This window comes from Tenrec ecaudatus, chromosome 16 (assembly GCF_050624435.1).
Source record: "Tenrec ecaudatus isolate mTenEca1 chromosome 16, mTenEca1.hap1, whole genome shotgun sequence".
NCBI lineage: Eukaryota > Metazoa > Chordata > Mammalia > Afrosoricida > Tenrecidae > Tenrec > Tenrec ecaudatus.
The window spans coordinates 6126822-6143334 of NC_134545.1; the positions used below are offsets into that span (position 1 = coordinate 6126822).

At 44.7% G+C, this 16513-nt stretch overlaps 1 protein-coding gene across 3 annotated transcripts in view; it reads left to right on the forward strand.

Annotated features, from left to right (window-relative positions):
- The window catches only part of CLIP1 (CAP-Gly domain containing linker protein 1), a 128126-nt gene extending 111613 nt beyond the window's left edge, over positions 1–16513 (forward strand). For all 3 annotated transcript variants that reach the window (XM_075533841.1, XM_075533843.1, XM_075533842.1), the window contains 6 exons: positions 4206–4258; positions 9912–10029; positions 10122–10272; positions 10792–10838; positions 13931–14055; positions 14828–16513. In XM_075533841.1, the coding sequence (XP_075389956.1) occupies positions 4206–4258; positions 9912–10029; positions 10122–10272; positions 10792–10838; positions 13931–14055; positions 14828–15053 (720 nt within the window). In that variant the 3' untranslated portion in view covers positions 15054–16513. The remainder of the gene's footprint in view (positions 1–4205; positions 4259–9911; positions 10030–10121; positions 10273–10791; positions 10839–13930; positions 14056–14827) is intronic.

A 16513-nucleotide genomic window follows, 5' to 3' on the forward strand; every position in this document is an offset into this window, starting at 1 on the left:
CTGGGAAATGGCGTGGAGATGTACTTCTGAGAAGCCTTCATTGAAACCCCGTGAAGCACAGTTCTCTGGGGTCACCCTGAGTGTGAGTCAGCTTGAGAGCACTTGGTGTGATGGGACATTTGTGGCTCTGTTACAGGTTCCATATCCACGTGGAAATGGGGGTTGTCCCAGCTGTTGGCCATTCAGTCATGGCCCTGGGCCTGTGTTTTCAGTTATGTTGGGTGAACACCTTGGAGTGGCATCTCTGAACCTGAAGCTCAGTGGTTTTTCAAATGACCACCATTTCATTTTCCCTCCAGCGATGAGTTTTCTAGCCACTCTCTACACCTGCCAGCACTTGAGTATTGTCATTTTTTTTAATCTTAAGCATTTTATTCATGTGTTGACTATGGGGTCATTAGGGTGAATCCTTGGCTGCCTCCAGCTGCCTTTGCACTGCCGATATCATGGTTCTAGTTTGCATTTCCATGATGGCTAATGATGTTGAGCATCATCTCAGTGCTGATTACCTGTTTGTTTTGTTGTTGGTCTTACTGAGTTGGGAAAGTTCTTGATATGTTCTGATTATGGGCTCTTTTTTTTGCATGTGTTTTACCAGTTGTGTGGCTTGACTTTTCATTTCTTTTTTCTTTTCACATTTTATTAGGGACTCATACAACTCATCACAATCCATCATCAATTGTGTAAAGCACATCTGTACATTCATTGCCCTCATCATTTTCAAAGCATTTGCTCTCCACTTAAGCCCTTGGCATCAGGTCCTCTTTTTCCCCCGCTCCCTCCCCGCTTCCCCCTCCCCCATGAGCCCTTGATAATTTATAAATTATTGTTTTGTCATATCTTGTCCTGTCCAACATCTCCCTTCACCCCCTTTTCGGTTGTCCGCCCCCCAGGGAGGAGGTCACATGTAGATCCTTGTAATCGGTTCCCTCTTTCTAACCCACTCACCTTCTACACTCCCAGTATCACCCCTCACATCCCTGGTCCTGAAGGTATTGTACACCTTGGATTCCCTGTACCTCCAGCTCCTGTCTGCATCAGTGTACATCCTCTGCTCTATCCAGACTTGAAGGTAGAATTCTGATCATGATAGTGGGGTGGGGTATGGGGTGGAGGAAGCCTTTAGGAACTGGAGGAAAGCTGTATTCTTCATCGGAGCTACATCGCATCCTGGCTAACTCATCTCCTCCCCTAGACCCCTCTGCAAGGGGATCTCCAGTGGCCGACAAATGGGCTTTGGGTCTCTATTCCGTACTTCCCCCTTCATTCACTATTAAGATTTTTTTTCCTGATGATACCTTATACCTTTGACATCTCGTGATCGCACAGGCTGGTGTGCTTCTTCCATGTGGGCTTTGTTGCTTCTGAGCTAGATGGCCGCTTGTTTACCTTCAAGCCTTTAAGACCCCAGACACTATACTATCTCTTTTGATAGCCGGGCACCATCAGCTTTCTTCGCCGACTTTTCATTTCTTAATGTTTTCAAAGAACCTAAGTTTTAAATGTGGATGGTTCACACGGAAAGGGCTTAGAGGTATTGACACCTTATCAACAGTGAGCACATCTAGCACCCAGAGCTTGGTTTCTAAGTACACTTGTCAACTAAACTAGACCCCGGCTCTTTGAAGGAATGGTTGATTCCAGGAGCAGGAGGGAACGAGTACAAGGTGCATTTGGAGTATCTTATACCACAAAGAAAGAGAGTGTTTAAAGAAAAGTAGCAAGGGTTTGTCGAAAAGACATCTAACCATCCTGAAGGGGCTCACTAGTCAGACTGGGGACAATCTGAACATGGAAAGAAAGAATGACAGTAACGGATTACATGACCTATAACGTAAAATGCCAACCAGTAAGTAGGTAGCTGATGCTGAGACCTGTGGGTCAGCGCATTGACAAACAGGATGTTTACATAGTTTCAAAGTATCTCCCCACAAAATTCCTATTAATTGTAAAGAGGAAAAAAAAGATACCTCTGCAGTGGAAAACCAGGGGAGATACTTCCTTGACTAGCTCATCACCATTCATAGTACCAAGAATGAAACAAGGCAACAGGGTGTGCCTCCACTGAGAAGGACATGGTGGTGACCCTGACCACTTGGTTTCAAGCATCAGACAAGTCCAGATCGGCAGACAGTCTACAGAGTGAATTGCCTGGACCTGCTTCAACAATGTCAGGAACACCAGAGACAAGGGTCAAGAGCTACTGAGATGCATGCAGTAGCTGTCGGATCCTGGCCCCGAGGAAGCAAACATCATTTTCTCTAAGGCCTCACTCAGGACACACCGGGTATTCCAGACCTCCTTTCTGTGATGTTCTGACACCATGAGGGGGTGGAGTCTCCACCTACTGATTTTGCAGAGATTAAAGGATTTTTCAATATTTATGAATAATCCCTCTTTTCTCTGTTTTGAATGATCTGCCAGCATCCTGTCTCCATTCATATAGCTCTTGTAGGCACTTCTCAGTCTTTGTTGATTTTTAAATTATAAAAATAAAATTGGTTACTTTTTTTTAATAGCATAACCCATAGAAGAGGGCATAAAATAAAAACATGGAAGCCCCTCTCATCACTGCACCCCTCTCCAGATGTTCTCTCTTGTTTCATGTTTTGCCTCCCACTCTTTTTGCTTCGTTTCATTCCTTAGGGATTTCTAAATATTTCTGTGAATTACTCATGCAGCAAGATCATGTATCTATTAGACTGGCAGAAGAGAGTCGACAGGGAAGACTATGTTTCCCTCCAGAGATTTCATGATGACATATATTCCTGTTGAGAACATACATGGCCATGTACATCTAATAAGGGCTTTTAAAACAAGAAGCCCTTGTAGCAACACAGGTTGCAAAATTAGCAACGAGACGACAGTGGCACAGAAGAAGAAACTTCAATTCCGGGGATTGGAAACCTTTGCTTAATCTTTGATGTTATCTCTCTACTTACAAACACTTCAACAAGACGATCTGGTATTTGGCTAAACTCTGTATGTTGGGAATAGAGATGATCCTTTTCTCACAAGCTCAGCTAACCCTTATTTTTTTTTCATCCCTCATGGAATAATAGAATTCTGAACTATAGGACCATGGGAAATTGCTCTGCAACCTCATATTTAAACTAAATGTCTGGAATATAGTGGCCATTTGTCTTAACCAGGGCTCTCTAGAGGAACAAAACGTGTACGTGTTGTGTGTGTGTGTGTGTGTGTGTGTGTGTGTGTGTGTGTGTGTGTGTAGCAAGAGATTTACTTCAAGTAAATGGCTCACATAAGTACACGCTGCCACGTTCCAGATTCATGAGTCAGGCAAGAGGCTGAAGACAGACTGGAGGCCTTGGCTGGCTCAAGGCATCGCCAGGATTTGTGTGTCCAAAATCTGCAAGTTAGACAGAGGGCAGAGCTGTTGCAGGCTTACGTCCCAAGAAGTGGAAGTCAGGCACTGAGAAGAGTTCACCGTCAAAAAGAGAGTGAGCTTTGCCAGAGCATGCATTTGTAACCTGGAGACAGGTCACACCCCCATGGACACTCTCCTTTCAATTGATGGACTATAACTACACGGGAGTAGGGAGCCTCATCTTTCTTTGTTGGAGCGCCTGGTAGTTTCAAACTGCAGACCTTGTGGTTAGCGTGGAACAAATTACGCCAGAGGGCGCCTCGAGTGAATAAAGGAAACTCATAAAGGAGCCATGGTAGTGCTGTGGGATGGGCATAGGGCTGCTAACCAGAAAGTCAGCAGTTCAAACCCACTAGCTGCTCCTCAAGAGAAAGAGGAGGCTCTCTGGTCCCCTCAAGATGTACAGTTTTGGAAACATTCCAGAGGCAGTTGTCTTCTTGTCTAAAAAGGGTTGCTATGCATCCAAATCAACTCATTGGCAGTGGCTTCGGTTTTTTAAGTTAAATGACCTGCTATCAGCCCTCTGAGTTGGTGACACTTCTGAAACCTGAATGTTAATGGGAAACCATTCACTCACTCACCAGACATTTTTTGTTGCCTAAGATGTGCCATGTGTGTATTAAGGGGTTGATGTTGTTAATTCCAGGCCTGTATCATTCGGGCCAGGAGTTATTTGTAATCCCAACACAGCACATCCTGAGATCCAGCAGGTACGTGGCCTGTGAGGAAAGGGAACTGCTTTGCTGCCCTCAATCCCAGGAGTGGGACCTGTCCGTGAGCTTGTTGTCAAGTGAACTTTCCTCTGTTTGTTTTCCAGCTGGAAGAAGAGAGATCTGTGCTTAACAATCAGTTGTTAGAAATGAAAAAGAGGTAAGCTGGCTTTTTCCTGCTGTGTGTGTGTGTGTGTGTGTGTGTGTGTGTGTGTGTGTGTGTGTGTGTGTGTGTGTGGTGTGAAGAAAAATCTCAACGCATGACATGTGGAGAGTTACTAACAGAGACTACATGTGCTGAAAATCACACTGCGATGGCTAATGTACTCATGATTGACCCATCATGCAAAGTCCACTTGTGAAGTGTTTACTATGAGTTACTTCAAGAATAGTTTAGTTTTAAGCCATGCCTAGTCGCCTTAGTTAGGGAGTGTTCTGAAACCACTCTCCTATCACAGGGCAGGCACTCAGAAACCATCACTCACACATCTCAGCCATCGGTCAACACAGTGCGACAGAAAATTCAGTTTCTCTGTAGTAACGGGTTGCAACACCATTTAATAGGTTTCTATTTATTTTCTTTAGAAGAACCTTGGGTCTTAAGTATTCTTCCATGGTAATAAGAATATTCTAATGCAAGCCCAGGTTTTTTTTTTTTTAGTACTTTTGAGTAAGAACAATGACCCACAAAAAAGACCCTCTGTGATTCTTATTTACCCTGATAGCCACTGTCTGATAGCAGGTCATTTAACTTATGTATAAACCAAAGCCACTGCCATTGAGTTGATTTGGACTCACAGAACCCCTTTTAGGATAAGAGGACAACTGTTCTGGAGTGTTTCCAAAACTGTACATCTTGAGGGGACCAGAGAGCCTCCTCTTTCTCTTGAGGAGCAGCTGGTGGGTTTGAACTGCTGACTTTCTGATTAGCAGCCGCCCCTTGCCCATCCCACAGCACTACCATGGCTCCTTTATGAGTTCCTTTTATTGACTCGAGGACCCCTCTGTCTGGTCCTCTACATCATTCAGCCATATCTCAAGCAGTGTGTGTGGCTCACACCACGGCATGCCAAGCAGTATGGTGTGTACCACGACGGAGGAGCCACAGCCTTGACAGTGGTTTTCCAGTGAATGTTGCATATCCAAACATTGGCACGCTCCATGCTCTTGCAGTCTCTCTCCTCTTGCTGGGACACACAAACATTCCCCACGGACAGCCTGTCCTGCATAGGCAGTTGTCCTACCTTTTCTAGGAGGTATCCTTTCCAAGCCGTGGCCTATAAAAACATTGGCCTTTATTTGCCCACGGAGATACTTGAGTTCCATAAGTTGCATTCCAAAGTGCACTAGGTGCAGTGAGGGGTGGCCTTTCTTGATTAAGAAATATTTCAATTCTTTCACCATGAAGGCCCCACCAGGCTGGTGGTCACGTTCTAGAATGCAGCTTTATCCCCACCAGGCCCAAAGCATTTCGTTCTACATTCGTGAGGCCTTGCTTTGTGTAACTAGTTACCAAGGTCAAGTGAACAAAGAAATAGGGCTTGCTCCTCTGGCGTCCCAGCAAGAACGCATATACAAAAGGGCTGGTGTGTGCTGGCACAGCCCCTTCCCCCAATGGACCACCGAGTGACTCACACGTTCACCCGGGAATTAGCCAGTGGCCTTGCCTATAGTAATAGGGAGCTGAAGCCTCAAAAGTGGAGTGACCGGGCCTCCGCTCACTGACCTTTGCAGACTTCCTTCGCTTACACTAAACGCCTTAAAGAACAGTGCTTGCTGTGTGATCTGAACGAACTTTTAAATGTGATTAGGCATGGGGCTTTTTTCCGCATAGCTTAGAAAGATGGAGCCACTTGGCACCCCTGAGATTTTTTCTCTTGTTGTAGCCATCTCGGGCTCTCGTTTTAAGTCCTCCATGTGGTGGTGGTGATTTTGGTCAGTAAAAGCAGAAAAAGATGGTTTTCTTTGGTATGTTTTTCTCAGAGTGAAAAAAAAATCTAAACCTTTCCCCTTCTCATATTTACAGCTGGTCTTTAGCTATTTTATTTGTGTGTTAATTAACTCCCATGGAGAAAAAATATTTCTGGTTTAGAAGTCTGAATGTAAATGTGTTTTGGCGCATAATTTGGGCCCTGAAATGCTTTCTGAAATTCAGTTTGGTAATGAATTTCTCTAGAAGTCCATGTGTGCAATGATTAAGTAAATTAATAATATCTTAGTTGTTTTTAAGTTTGGAAAACAGATCACGAAGGCATTTGAAAGGTTGTTGGTCACACAAGAACTGAGCCTGTCGACACAGGTAGCAGTGTCTGTCACTTACTCGTGACCACAGAACCCTGCAGCCACGTCCCTACCACACCTAGAGCTTCCTGGGCTACCTTCCCTGCCGCTCTTACTGTCTGTAGGGTGAAAATAAGTTCTCGTTCAGCTTTACTAGCCTTAGTCATTTCTTGGGGAAGTTGGTCTCCTGAGTTGGGCAGCCCCTGCCTTCCCAGCAGGTTCTGAGAGGTCTGCTAGCTGAAGCAGTGTCACCCTAGAATTGCTGGAATGGATAGACACAGAAAGGTCTCGTCCTCCTTCATTCCACTCCAGCCTAAAGCAGAGTTGGGAACCTGCCTGGCTTCCCTCCCCTCCTCTGGACTTTTTTGAAGCCACAGAAGAGACTCAAAAGTCAAACTCTTTGACAGGGAGTCTGGGGAGTCAGGATTCACCCTGTAAGTGGTGATGCCAGAGTTCTGCCCAGACGGACACGGGGAGGTGCTGCCGTCCCCACTGCAGAGAGGCCAGGCGCGAGCCCGGCTCACGCAGCGCACTGTGGGTTGCTAACTGTCTGACTGTCTCCGAGCTCGCGCTACTTACCAATGCTCATTTCACTCCTCTCTTTTCCCTTTCCCACTCTTGCTTCCTTTGCTATATCTGTGTGTCTTTAATGGTAAGACTCAAGAAAGTCTATCCACGTTATAATAAATAAACTTCATATATTTTTAGTAAAACCAAATTGTTGTACATATTTTTGGCTGCCTTTGTCCCTCTGTGTCTTGCTTTTGTTTTGTAAACTATTCTCAGCAGTTACACACACAGACACACATACACGCACATGCACATTCCTATGTACACACAGCCAAGAACTTAAGTGCAAATTTACTTCTCCGTACTGTATTTGCATTTTTCTCTATGTTTCTAATATTTGGTTCTTGTTATCTTGCATTTTTAAAGCTTGCCCAGTAACACTTTAAGGTATTTGCTTCATTACTGGAATTTTATTTCTTCCTGAAGGAGTAAGGAAAGAATCTGGGTAATATGTTCCCGTGGGGTTGAGGGCGAGAGGAGGACTTCTGGCCCCCATCGCCCTTGTATCAAGCCTCTCTTCCCTTGGCATGGCACAAAACGCCGCACTACCAACTGGACGCCACGGAGTTCGTCTGATCTATGGCTCGGATGGCAGACATCTTGGTAGAATTGATTTAATGTTGCCCCTCTTGGACTAGGTTCAGAAGTGGCCTACGGAGGCAGCAGAATCACGAGTTGTAGGCTCTGTTTGCGATGTCCTTGTTGTAGAAGCCACAAGGCAGGTCTTCCTCCAAGCCCTGCAGCTGTGGGGAACTCGTGGAAGGAGCCTGCTTGCTTGCCATCTTCCCAAGATAGCAGCCTCGCTCAGCGTCGTACGTGTGATTCTGAGCAGAGGCACAGCTGCTGGTACCAGAGAATGACTGCAGGCTCTTCCTGTTGCCCGCTGGTGGTGTGTTCACGCCACCCAAACAGAAAGAACAGGTGCGATCGTGGCTTGCTCACCTTCTTGACGCTAGGAGAATCAAAACACACCAAGCAAACCATTGATCCTGATACTTGTCAGAAAAATAGCCATGTCAAATTATATTTTCCATGTTTGTTACGAAGATTTTTTTCCCCCCACAAGAAACTTTCAGGTTTAACACAAGCTTAAGATTCCCAAGATCTATTGAATCTGTGGCTACCACCAGCCATTTCCTTTCCAGGTGGCAAAAAGTACCTTTAACATTCCTGCCACTTAAATTTTTATTCTGTGTTTTCACTGAAAACACGATCTTACTTCCTAGCAAGTGTGTGTAACTGGCTCAGTAGTTCCACAGCACCAATGGCAGCCCCTTCCCAGGGCCCTTAGAAAACTGGGGTGTTGCATTCAAGAAATTCCATAAGTCTCAGATTCTTTTCTTACTACTTACCATGCTGGAGTGTTCAGTGTAAGCCACACGATGAGATAAATACAACACGTACATTTTCATCTTTGTGTAGAATTCCCACTTACCATGAGTCATGAGAATTCTGTAATTCGTGTGCCGGATATCTTGGGTCTCACTAATCAAACATGCATCCTGCCCTTTCTAACCGGGCCAGTTCCTCTCCTGCCAGATGGCTCTAAGATGGGTGGAGTCATCACAAGCCCTGCCCCTGCCCAGGTACTCCCTGTAAAACCTAGAGCAGTTTAGCTTCTTGAGCTGGCTGTGCCCATGCCCTGCCTGTGCGACTGCAAAGGGATGATGACCACAGAGCTACCAAAGACCGCCACTACCCACCCCACCCCACCTCACCCCACCCCACCACATAGTCTCTCTTCAGACCATGTGGGGTTTTTCTGAAACACTTTTTTCTCTTTACTTACACTCAATTTACAGAAAAGTTGAAAAGCAGCACAGAATCCTCTCAGCTATCCCCTGGCCCTCCCAAATGTGGACGACTACGTCCACACCATGGTCAAATGCTGTATGTGGATTCCCCATGCCCATTTCCCATTCTTTTCCCTCTGCTCGGAGCCAGGCCAGACAGCCAACTTGGACTCCTCAGTCCCCTCTCTGTCTCAGTGCCATAAGATCCTCCCCCCCTTGTCTCCCGTGCCAATCCTGACCCAGGCACTTCTGTGTTCATGTCCTTTTACAACCAAAATGGAGCCATAGACGGGCACGCACTAGCTGCCCATTTGGGTTTTTACTGTTTCTTGCCCGCCCCGTCATTCGCTTCTTCCTCCTGCCTGTCTTCCCCTCTCTCACTGAAGGCCTTGTCTTCCCCCGCCCCACCCCGCCCCCATCACATTGGTAGCCAATGCTGAAGGGGTGCCCCAGAGCTTGGGCCCACTCAGCTGGGTTGGAAGAACATGAACCCATGCCCCCAGGCCTCCTTCCAGACTCCCACACTGCGGTCCAATCTGAGAACCCCGACTGCCTGCTCTCAGCACTTCTAGAACCGCTGCCCGTTTCTGTGTCACCCTTCAGTGGGAGGGAGTACAGGGGACAATCCTCACCTGTTTGGACCCCCAATATCCGAGAGCCCACCTTCTTGGAACTTGCTGTCAGTTACTGAACTTAGTGAGAACCAATGGATACCTCCAGCATAAATCTGCTCTGCATGACGTCATACAGTCGCTTTGCATGTGTGTGTTTTATTTAACTGTTGTAATTGCTTGGTAAGCATTTATTCAAGAAGGGACAGGATTCAACTCGGGTTGTAACTTTTATTTTTCTTCTGTTTAAAAACCCTACATCTTCCAAATGAATAACTTGTTTCTTTAAACTTGAATGGATGCGATGATGTGCAGATGTGGCATGTCTGTGCATAGGCACCCTTTCCTCCCCGCACAGTAAGTAAAACCTCCAGTAACATTTTGCAAGCATAACAGCCTTAACCCCGACACAACTTCCCTGCTTCCGTTCTGTTTCGTTTTACATTTACTAAAGTTAATTGTATGGATTTTTCCCCTCTCCTTTCTTTCAAAAGCACCATTGTACACTGATCACTCTCGTGGTTGATTTCTGGAACCCTTTAACTCTTTGGTCTTTTAGAGAATCCATGTACATAAAAGACACGGATGAAGAGAAAGCCTCCTTGCAGAAATCCATCAGTATCACCAGTGCCTTACTCACGGAGAAGGATGCGGAACTGGAGAAGCTGAGGAGTGAGGTAGAGGGCTAGTTGTGGGAGGGCCACCCTCACCCTCCGTCCCTCGCCCCCTGGGGAGGCTCAGTGCCTGAGCCCTGCCACCTGTGTTCCAGGTCATAGTGCTGAGGGGAGAGAACGCCTCTGCCAAGTCCTTGCACTCGGTGGTTCAGTCTCTGGAGTCCGATAAGGTGAAGCTTGAGCTAAAGGTCAAGAACCTGGAGCTTCAACTCAAAGAAAACAAGAGGCAGCTCAGCAGCTCCTCAGGTAAAAGGGCAGGAGCAGTTCCAGGGAGGGCATGAGGGACAGCTGATGGGCCACTCTGACCTGGGCCATCAGTCCACTGAGGGCTAGTCACCGCCCAGGCCCAGCTCACAGGGGGAGCCTGGTGTCCCACTTCTGGGCATCCTGTGGTTTGTGGAGGGTTGTAACAGCCTATGGTGGCAGGTGACAGCTGCTATCACAACAGTGACCATGATGCCATTAGATCACCAAGTGAGAGAAGCAGAGACACAGAGCCTGTGTTGTTTTACATTCATCCCAGGGTGTGGCGCCCCCCCACCCCCACCCCCAGCCCAGCCCTATCCAGCTTGCAGAGGGAACACCTAAGGGGCTCCAGTGGGGGAGTGGGAGTTCCAAAGCGTGTCCTCTAAGATGCTCCTGGGAAGTCCTGTCTGAAAACCCATTTCTGATAGCAGCCCATTGCTGCAAGAGCTGGGAAGGCGGATTGTGAGGCGTTTTCTAATCCCCCTCCAATTCTGTGTTTGTGTGTTTAATTACTACAAGGTAATACTGACACTCAGGCAGAAGAAGAGCGAGCCCAGGAGAGTCAGGTAATATGCTTATTGTTTTGCTTTTTTGCAATTAAAAAATAAAACATTTAACCTTTGAAAATGGTAAGATATTCTTAGGTCTTAAATGTTCAGCAGTACCAAAAAACATACATACTGGTGGAATCTTCCCCCAAGCTGTTTCTCTGCCCAGTTCACCCCCTAAACATGTACCATTGCCTTTATTATTTTTCCGAAGGCTAAAAAACTGTACTCAGATATGTAAGCCAGTCCTGATAGCGCCTTCCCTCCCTCTCCTTTCACACAGGCACACTGCATAGACCAGTTTGCCTTTATTCTTTTGTACAGCTGCACCGTATTCCATGATATAATTTATTTAGCAAGCCTATGATTAGTTCATCTGACACGCTAACTACAGTATATGAAAGAATTGTAACTGTTTAGGATAAGGTCTCCACAACTAATCAAACCAACGGGCTAGGAAATACTTTGTGCACAGTGTTTCAGGGATAATATCTGCACACTGTCTTTGTTTCTCAATGTAGTTGTGTAGGATAGTTGTAGAGTATAGTAACAGTAGCACATTGTATAACAAAGGAACATAACAAATGAACACTGGGGAACAAAGAATGTACTTTTTGTTTGATATTACTGTATTTACTTGTACTGTTTTTCAAAGTAATATGGATTATGTTGATTATTTTAACAAGAAGTTTATAATTTCATGAAGATTATAGTTCATAAAAGTAATGTCCTGCATACATTGCAAAATATTGTTTCATAATGTGAGACCACATTTTATATTACAAAACTGAAAGTTATAAATAAATGTGATAAAAAGTTGATGAGATGTAAACCCATTTATGGTTTAAAGCAAAAAAAACAACAACAACTAACAGCCGAAAAAACTACCCGGCCACTTGGGTAAGTTGGTAAAAAAAAAATCCGGTCTTTAATGTGTTAAAAATGGGATCACATGAAGGCAAGTTATTTTTTTTATCAAATGCAACTTGTAATACTGTACCTTAGATTTATTCTCACTGTCTGAAATTCAGGAGCCCTGGTGGCACTACAGGTTAAGCACTGGGTGGCTAAACACGAGACCAGTAGTTCAAACCCACTAGCTGCTCACAGGGGAAAGAAGAGGCTCTTTACTCCTGTAAAGATCTACATCCTCAAAAATGGTATAAGCTTGCTATGAGTTGGACTCAACTTGGTGGCAGTGGGTTTGGTTTGGATCCAAAACTCAAAGGTACAAAAAGCCATGTTTCATTTTCAAAAAGAAAGGAGAACCTTAATGAATTGGAGAGTCATTTTAAGTTCTAATGACATTTTTGAGAGGATCCAATAAATACACTGACCCAGGGATTTAGCCCTGCTTGCGCAGTTTGTATGTCTGTAGGCACAATATAGTTCATTAACAGTGTTTCTCCTCTTTTCCCCTCTCACCTCCGCTTCCGTTTGTTTCTGCTGCTGACAACACTTTTCTACCATCAGCAAATGGTTTGTTTTATGTTTTCTTGTGTGTGTGTGTGTGTGTGTGTGTGTGTGTGTGTGTGTATGGTTTCTCACTATACTCATGTCCAATTGGGGCTTTTTCTTCTTCCTGTAATGGAACTCTTCACAGGATATTGATTTCTAAATATTTAAAATGCAATTGGAGAAGCAAAAATAAATTCTGTGGCTTTCCCTTCAAAACTGTCCTCATACAAAAGTGGAAGGGACAGAGCAGGGCAAGGCTGCAGTGCACACGAGCCTTGCCTCATATTTTGCCCCAGCAGAAGAAAGAAAAAGCCAAGTACATATTTCTTTAGAAAGTGAATGAGTGTGTGGCTTTACAATTAGAAAACGGTCATCTCAGTAGACACTGAAAGAATTGAGACCCATTGTAGTATTTTGTAGGAGGGGAAAGACAACTGAGTTTTAAAGGGCCCTTGATGGCCCTGTGGATTAGACACTGAGCACCTAACCTCAGTTCACTTGGTTCAAGTCCACCAGTCACTCCGAGGGAGAAAGACAAGGCTGTCTGCTGTCATAAAAATGTACAGTCTAAGAAACCTTATATAGAGTGGGTTGGGTGTGGGGCTTTTTGACTTGCGATCAGGAGCCATTTCTCTGATGGTCCTGTCAATGTCCCTATGCCCAGGGACTCTTGCACTCTAGGGGACTCACTCCTTCTGTGTGGATGCCGAGCACGGCCAGTGCTCCTCGGGTGAGAAGGAGCTCTGCTGAACTTCCCTTCCCCCAGGCAGCTGCTCTCTCCTGCTGATTCACTCGCACTGGATGACCAGTGGCTCTGACAGGAAGTCCCACGCCACTCTTCCTTCTCCTCAGAATAGAAACGTTCTGCACGAGCTCTCAAGTTTCACAGAACTGCCAAGTGGTTAAGCTTTTTTCTTTCCTGGCACAAGTGTGCATATTTTATGTGAGAAAGGGGAGGAAATGGAAGCTTATAGCATGCCATGTATCCAGAAATCTTAAGTTATGACTTAGAGAAATCAAATGTGTACTGCTTTTACATATTTTAACACCTTTATCTCAGCACTTCATTCCCCATCATACAATTCAATCATGTCAAGGTGAGCTGTACAATTTTCAGCACGTTCAATTCTAGAACATACTATTCTTCCTGGACTCATTGTTGTTCATGTAATTATTTTTTCTAATCCTGGCAAAAATATACATAACAAAACAGTCTCCAATTCCACACTTCTCCTTGAATAATTTAGTGTTACATTTTTTTTGTTTTCCCATGAGTCAGTAGCGCTCCACCAGCCCACGGTTTCAACTTGTCTCGTGAAGCTTTATCATTTAATTGTTAAAAAGCATCCAAATGGAATGTACTTTAATATAAAAATGCTAACTCGTGTGTCAAGAAAATTTAAAGAATATGGAAGGATAGGCTAGGATAGACCCATCACCTAGATATGGCTCTACCTCTAGTCAAGCCACCTCAGCTTTCCCAGTCATCATGGAGCATAGACAAGTTTACTCAGTAATAGCCACTGGCCCACTGCCCCTGGGGCCACAGGCAAGAGCAGGCCTCTGGGACGGCTTGGTATCCCAGCTTGTGTGTGTTTGAAACATTTCACGCATCTCATCGCTGCTGCCCTTTCCTTCCCCCTATTCCATAGATTGATTTCCTGAACTCGGTCATAGTGGACCTCCAAAAGAAGAATCAAGACCTCAAGCTGAAGGTTGACATGATGTCAGAGGCAGCCCTCAACGGCAACGGGGAAGACCTGACTTCCTACGACAGGTACCTCCCACTCTGCCATTCTCATGGCCTTGCTTCCAGTTAGCTGCCGTCAACATGGCACTCGTGCACAACAGACACGCTGCCAGTGCTGCGCCACCCGCAGGAGCAGCTGCAGATTGGATTGTTGTGATCCACGGGCTTTCAGAGGTGGATTTGGGAACTCCCTTTAGTGTGGAAGTGCCTGTGCAGCACCAGAGCAAAACACACCGGCCTCCCACTGGCACATGGGTAGTGTCTACAGCTGAGGTGCCGGAACTAGGTTCCCATAAATCTTGCGAGAGAGTAAGAGACTACAAATGGTTGCTCAGAATCTTACATACTTGGCCATAATTGCTTTTATCTTGTTTCTTAATTGTTTAAAACAATTTTATTGGGGGCTCTTACAAATGATAATCCATACATCAATTGTATCAAGCACACTTGTACATGTTGCCACCATCATTTTCAAAACATTTTCTTTCTACTTGAGCCCCATTTCTTAACTTTTTATTGTGATTTAGATACAAGTTTTGCTAGCAAATTAGTTTTCCATCCAACAATTTGTGCACATTTTGTTTTGAGTCACCGACTGCAATCCCGCAATGTAACTGCACTCTTCCCGCTCCTCCATTTCTAGGTTCCACTCCTCCTCCCATACTGCCCCTTCCAAATGCCGCCCTTTACAATTAGTTCTTTGTTGTTTATTGACTCTTTCATTCTTCCCAAGGGGCGTGGTCTCTTGACTCTCTCTCACTGGAGGTATGCTTCTGACTAAGCATGTTCATATTTGCAGTGATGACCAGGAGAAGCAGTCCAAGAAGAAGCCTCGCCTTTTCTGTGACATTTGTGACTGCTTTGATCTCCACGACACGGAGGACTGCCCTACCCAGGCACAGATGCCCGAGGACCCTCCCCACTCCACACACCACGGAAGCCGAAGCGAACAGCGACCCTACTGCGATATCTGTGAGGTGTTCGGGCACTGGGCGACCAACTGCAACGATGACGAGACCTTCTGAAGCCCGGCGCTGAGCTGCCCCAGACCACTCGGTCCCACAGCTTAACGCCAGCACGTGTTGGCAGACTTCCGGAGAACTCACGTTATTTTTTACCGTCCCCATCAGCAAATCTAAGAAAAAAATATTTTGGTCTTCAACAAATACCCCTTTTAGTTTCCCCTTATTATTGGTTAGAATAAAATAAATGCTTAGCAGGTGAGTTTTCACCTCTAACACTGTCGTCTCGGTTTTTAGAAGTTTGACTAAGACATTGCACCAAATGCCATTACAGGTATTGTTCCTCACAGAACGACCCTGCCCTGCTCCAGACCTTCTTTAAACAACTGTAAATTATGCTGTTACTTTTCCGATTTGCACTAAAATATTCCCAGGCTGCATTTGTATATTTAGATTATTATTATTATTTGGGTTAAGCGTTGACACTGGAATGAGCTGGGGGAAAGGTGCCAGTTTGCATTTCCATGTACTTAGGTAAAGGATTCTCTTCCGAATCCAAGGCACAGCTGAGCTCTTTGCACTCCCTGCTGTCAGCAGTGCCTTCACTGCAGGCTTGATGATATTCAGGGCTGATGGTAGAATCATGAGCCAGATCTAGGAGGGGGCCCCCAAACTGCTGTGGGCATAATTTATAATCTGTATGCTGCACCCACTTACTCTACTGTGGTTTTTTGTTTATTGGTTTTGCATCATTTCCCTTCTATATATTATATGTATATATTTTTAAAAATCTATATTTTGGGAAAAAATACACAACGTGTCTTTCTTTTACAGATTTTTACCTTTAATGAGGGGGAAAAAAGCAAAAACAAAACACTTACTTACAATGTTCATCAAGACCTAAGGGACTAGGCCGAGACAGTTTCATGTGGCTCGGCAACTCTTGTTTGTTTCCATTTGTCTGTCAGATTCAATAGCCAGGAGGATGCTCTCCACAAAGAACAACTTCTTTGTTTAACAGAGATCCCCAGGTGTCAACAAATTCTCTACTAAGCCACTGTAAAACATCCAGATAAACCAGTGTACAGTCTTCCTGGATAAGTGTTTATCCACTGTGCTTTCAGATGAATGTACGATGAGAAATTCAATGTTGATAATTGTGGATTTTCTTATCACAAAAAATAAAATGAAGGACCTCAACCACTAGGACAGTTTGTCAACCAATTAGAATATATTTATTTCTTCATTTGAATGTCTTCGAATCTGTACAAAGTAATAAATTTTACATGTAAAATAAGAACTTCTAATAATTGTACATATTCCTTTGCTGTATTTTCCCCTTCAAAAATGATCACCTGTGTGTTTTGACAAGTGAGTACTAAATACATCTGTAAGCAGTTGGCAGTTGGTTTTTTGGTTATCAACATAGGGGAATTGTTTCACAAAAAGAAAACATGTAAAACAGTATTAAAATGTCAGCAAACAAGTGTCCTGTACCAACTTTAATAAACAGTATTCTTTTT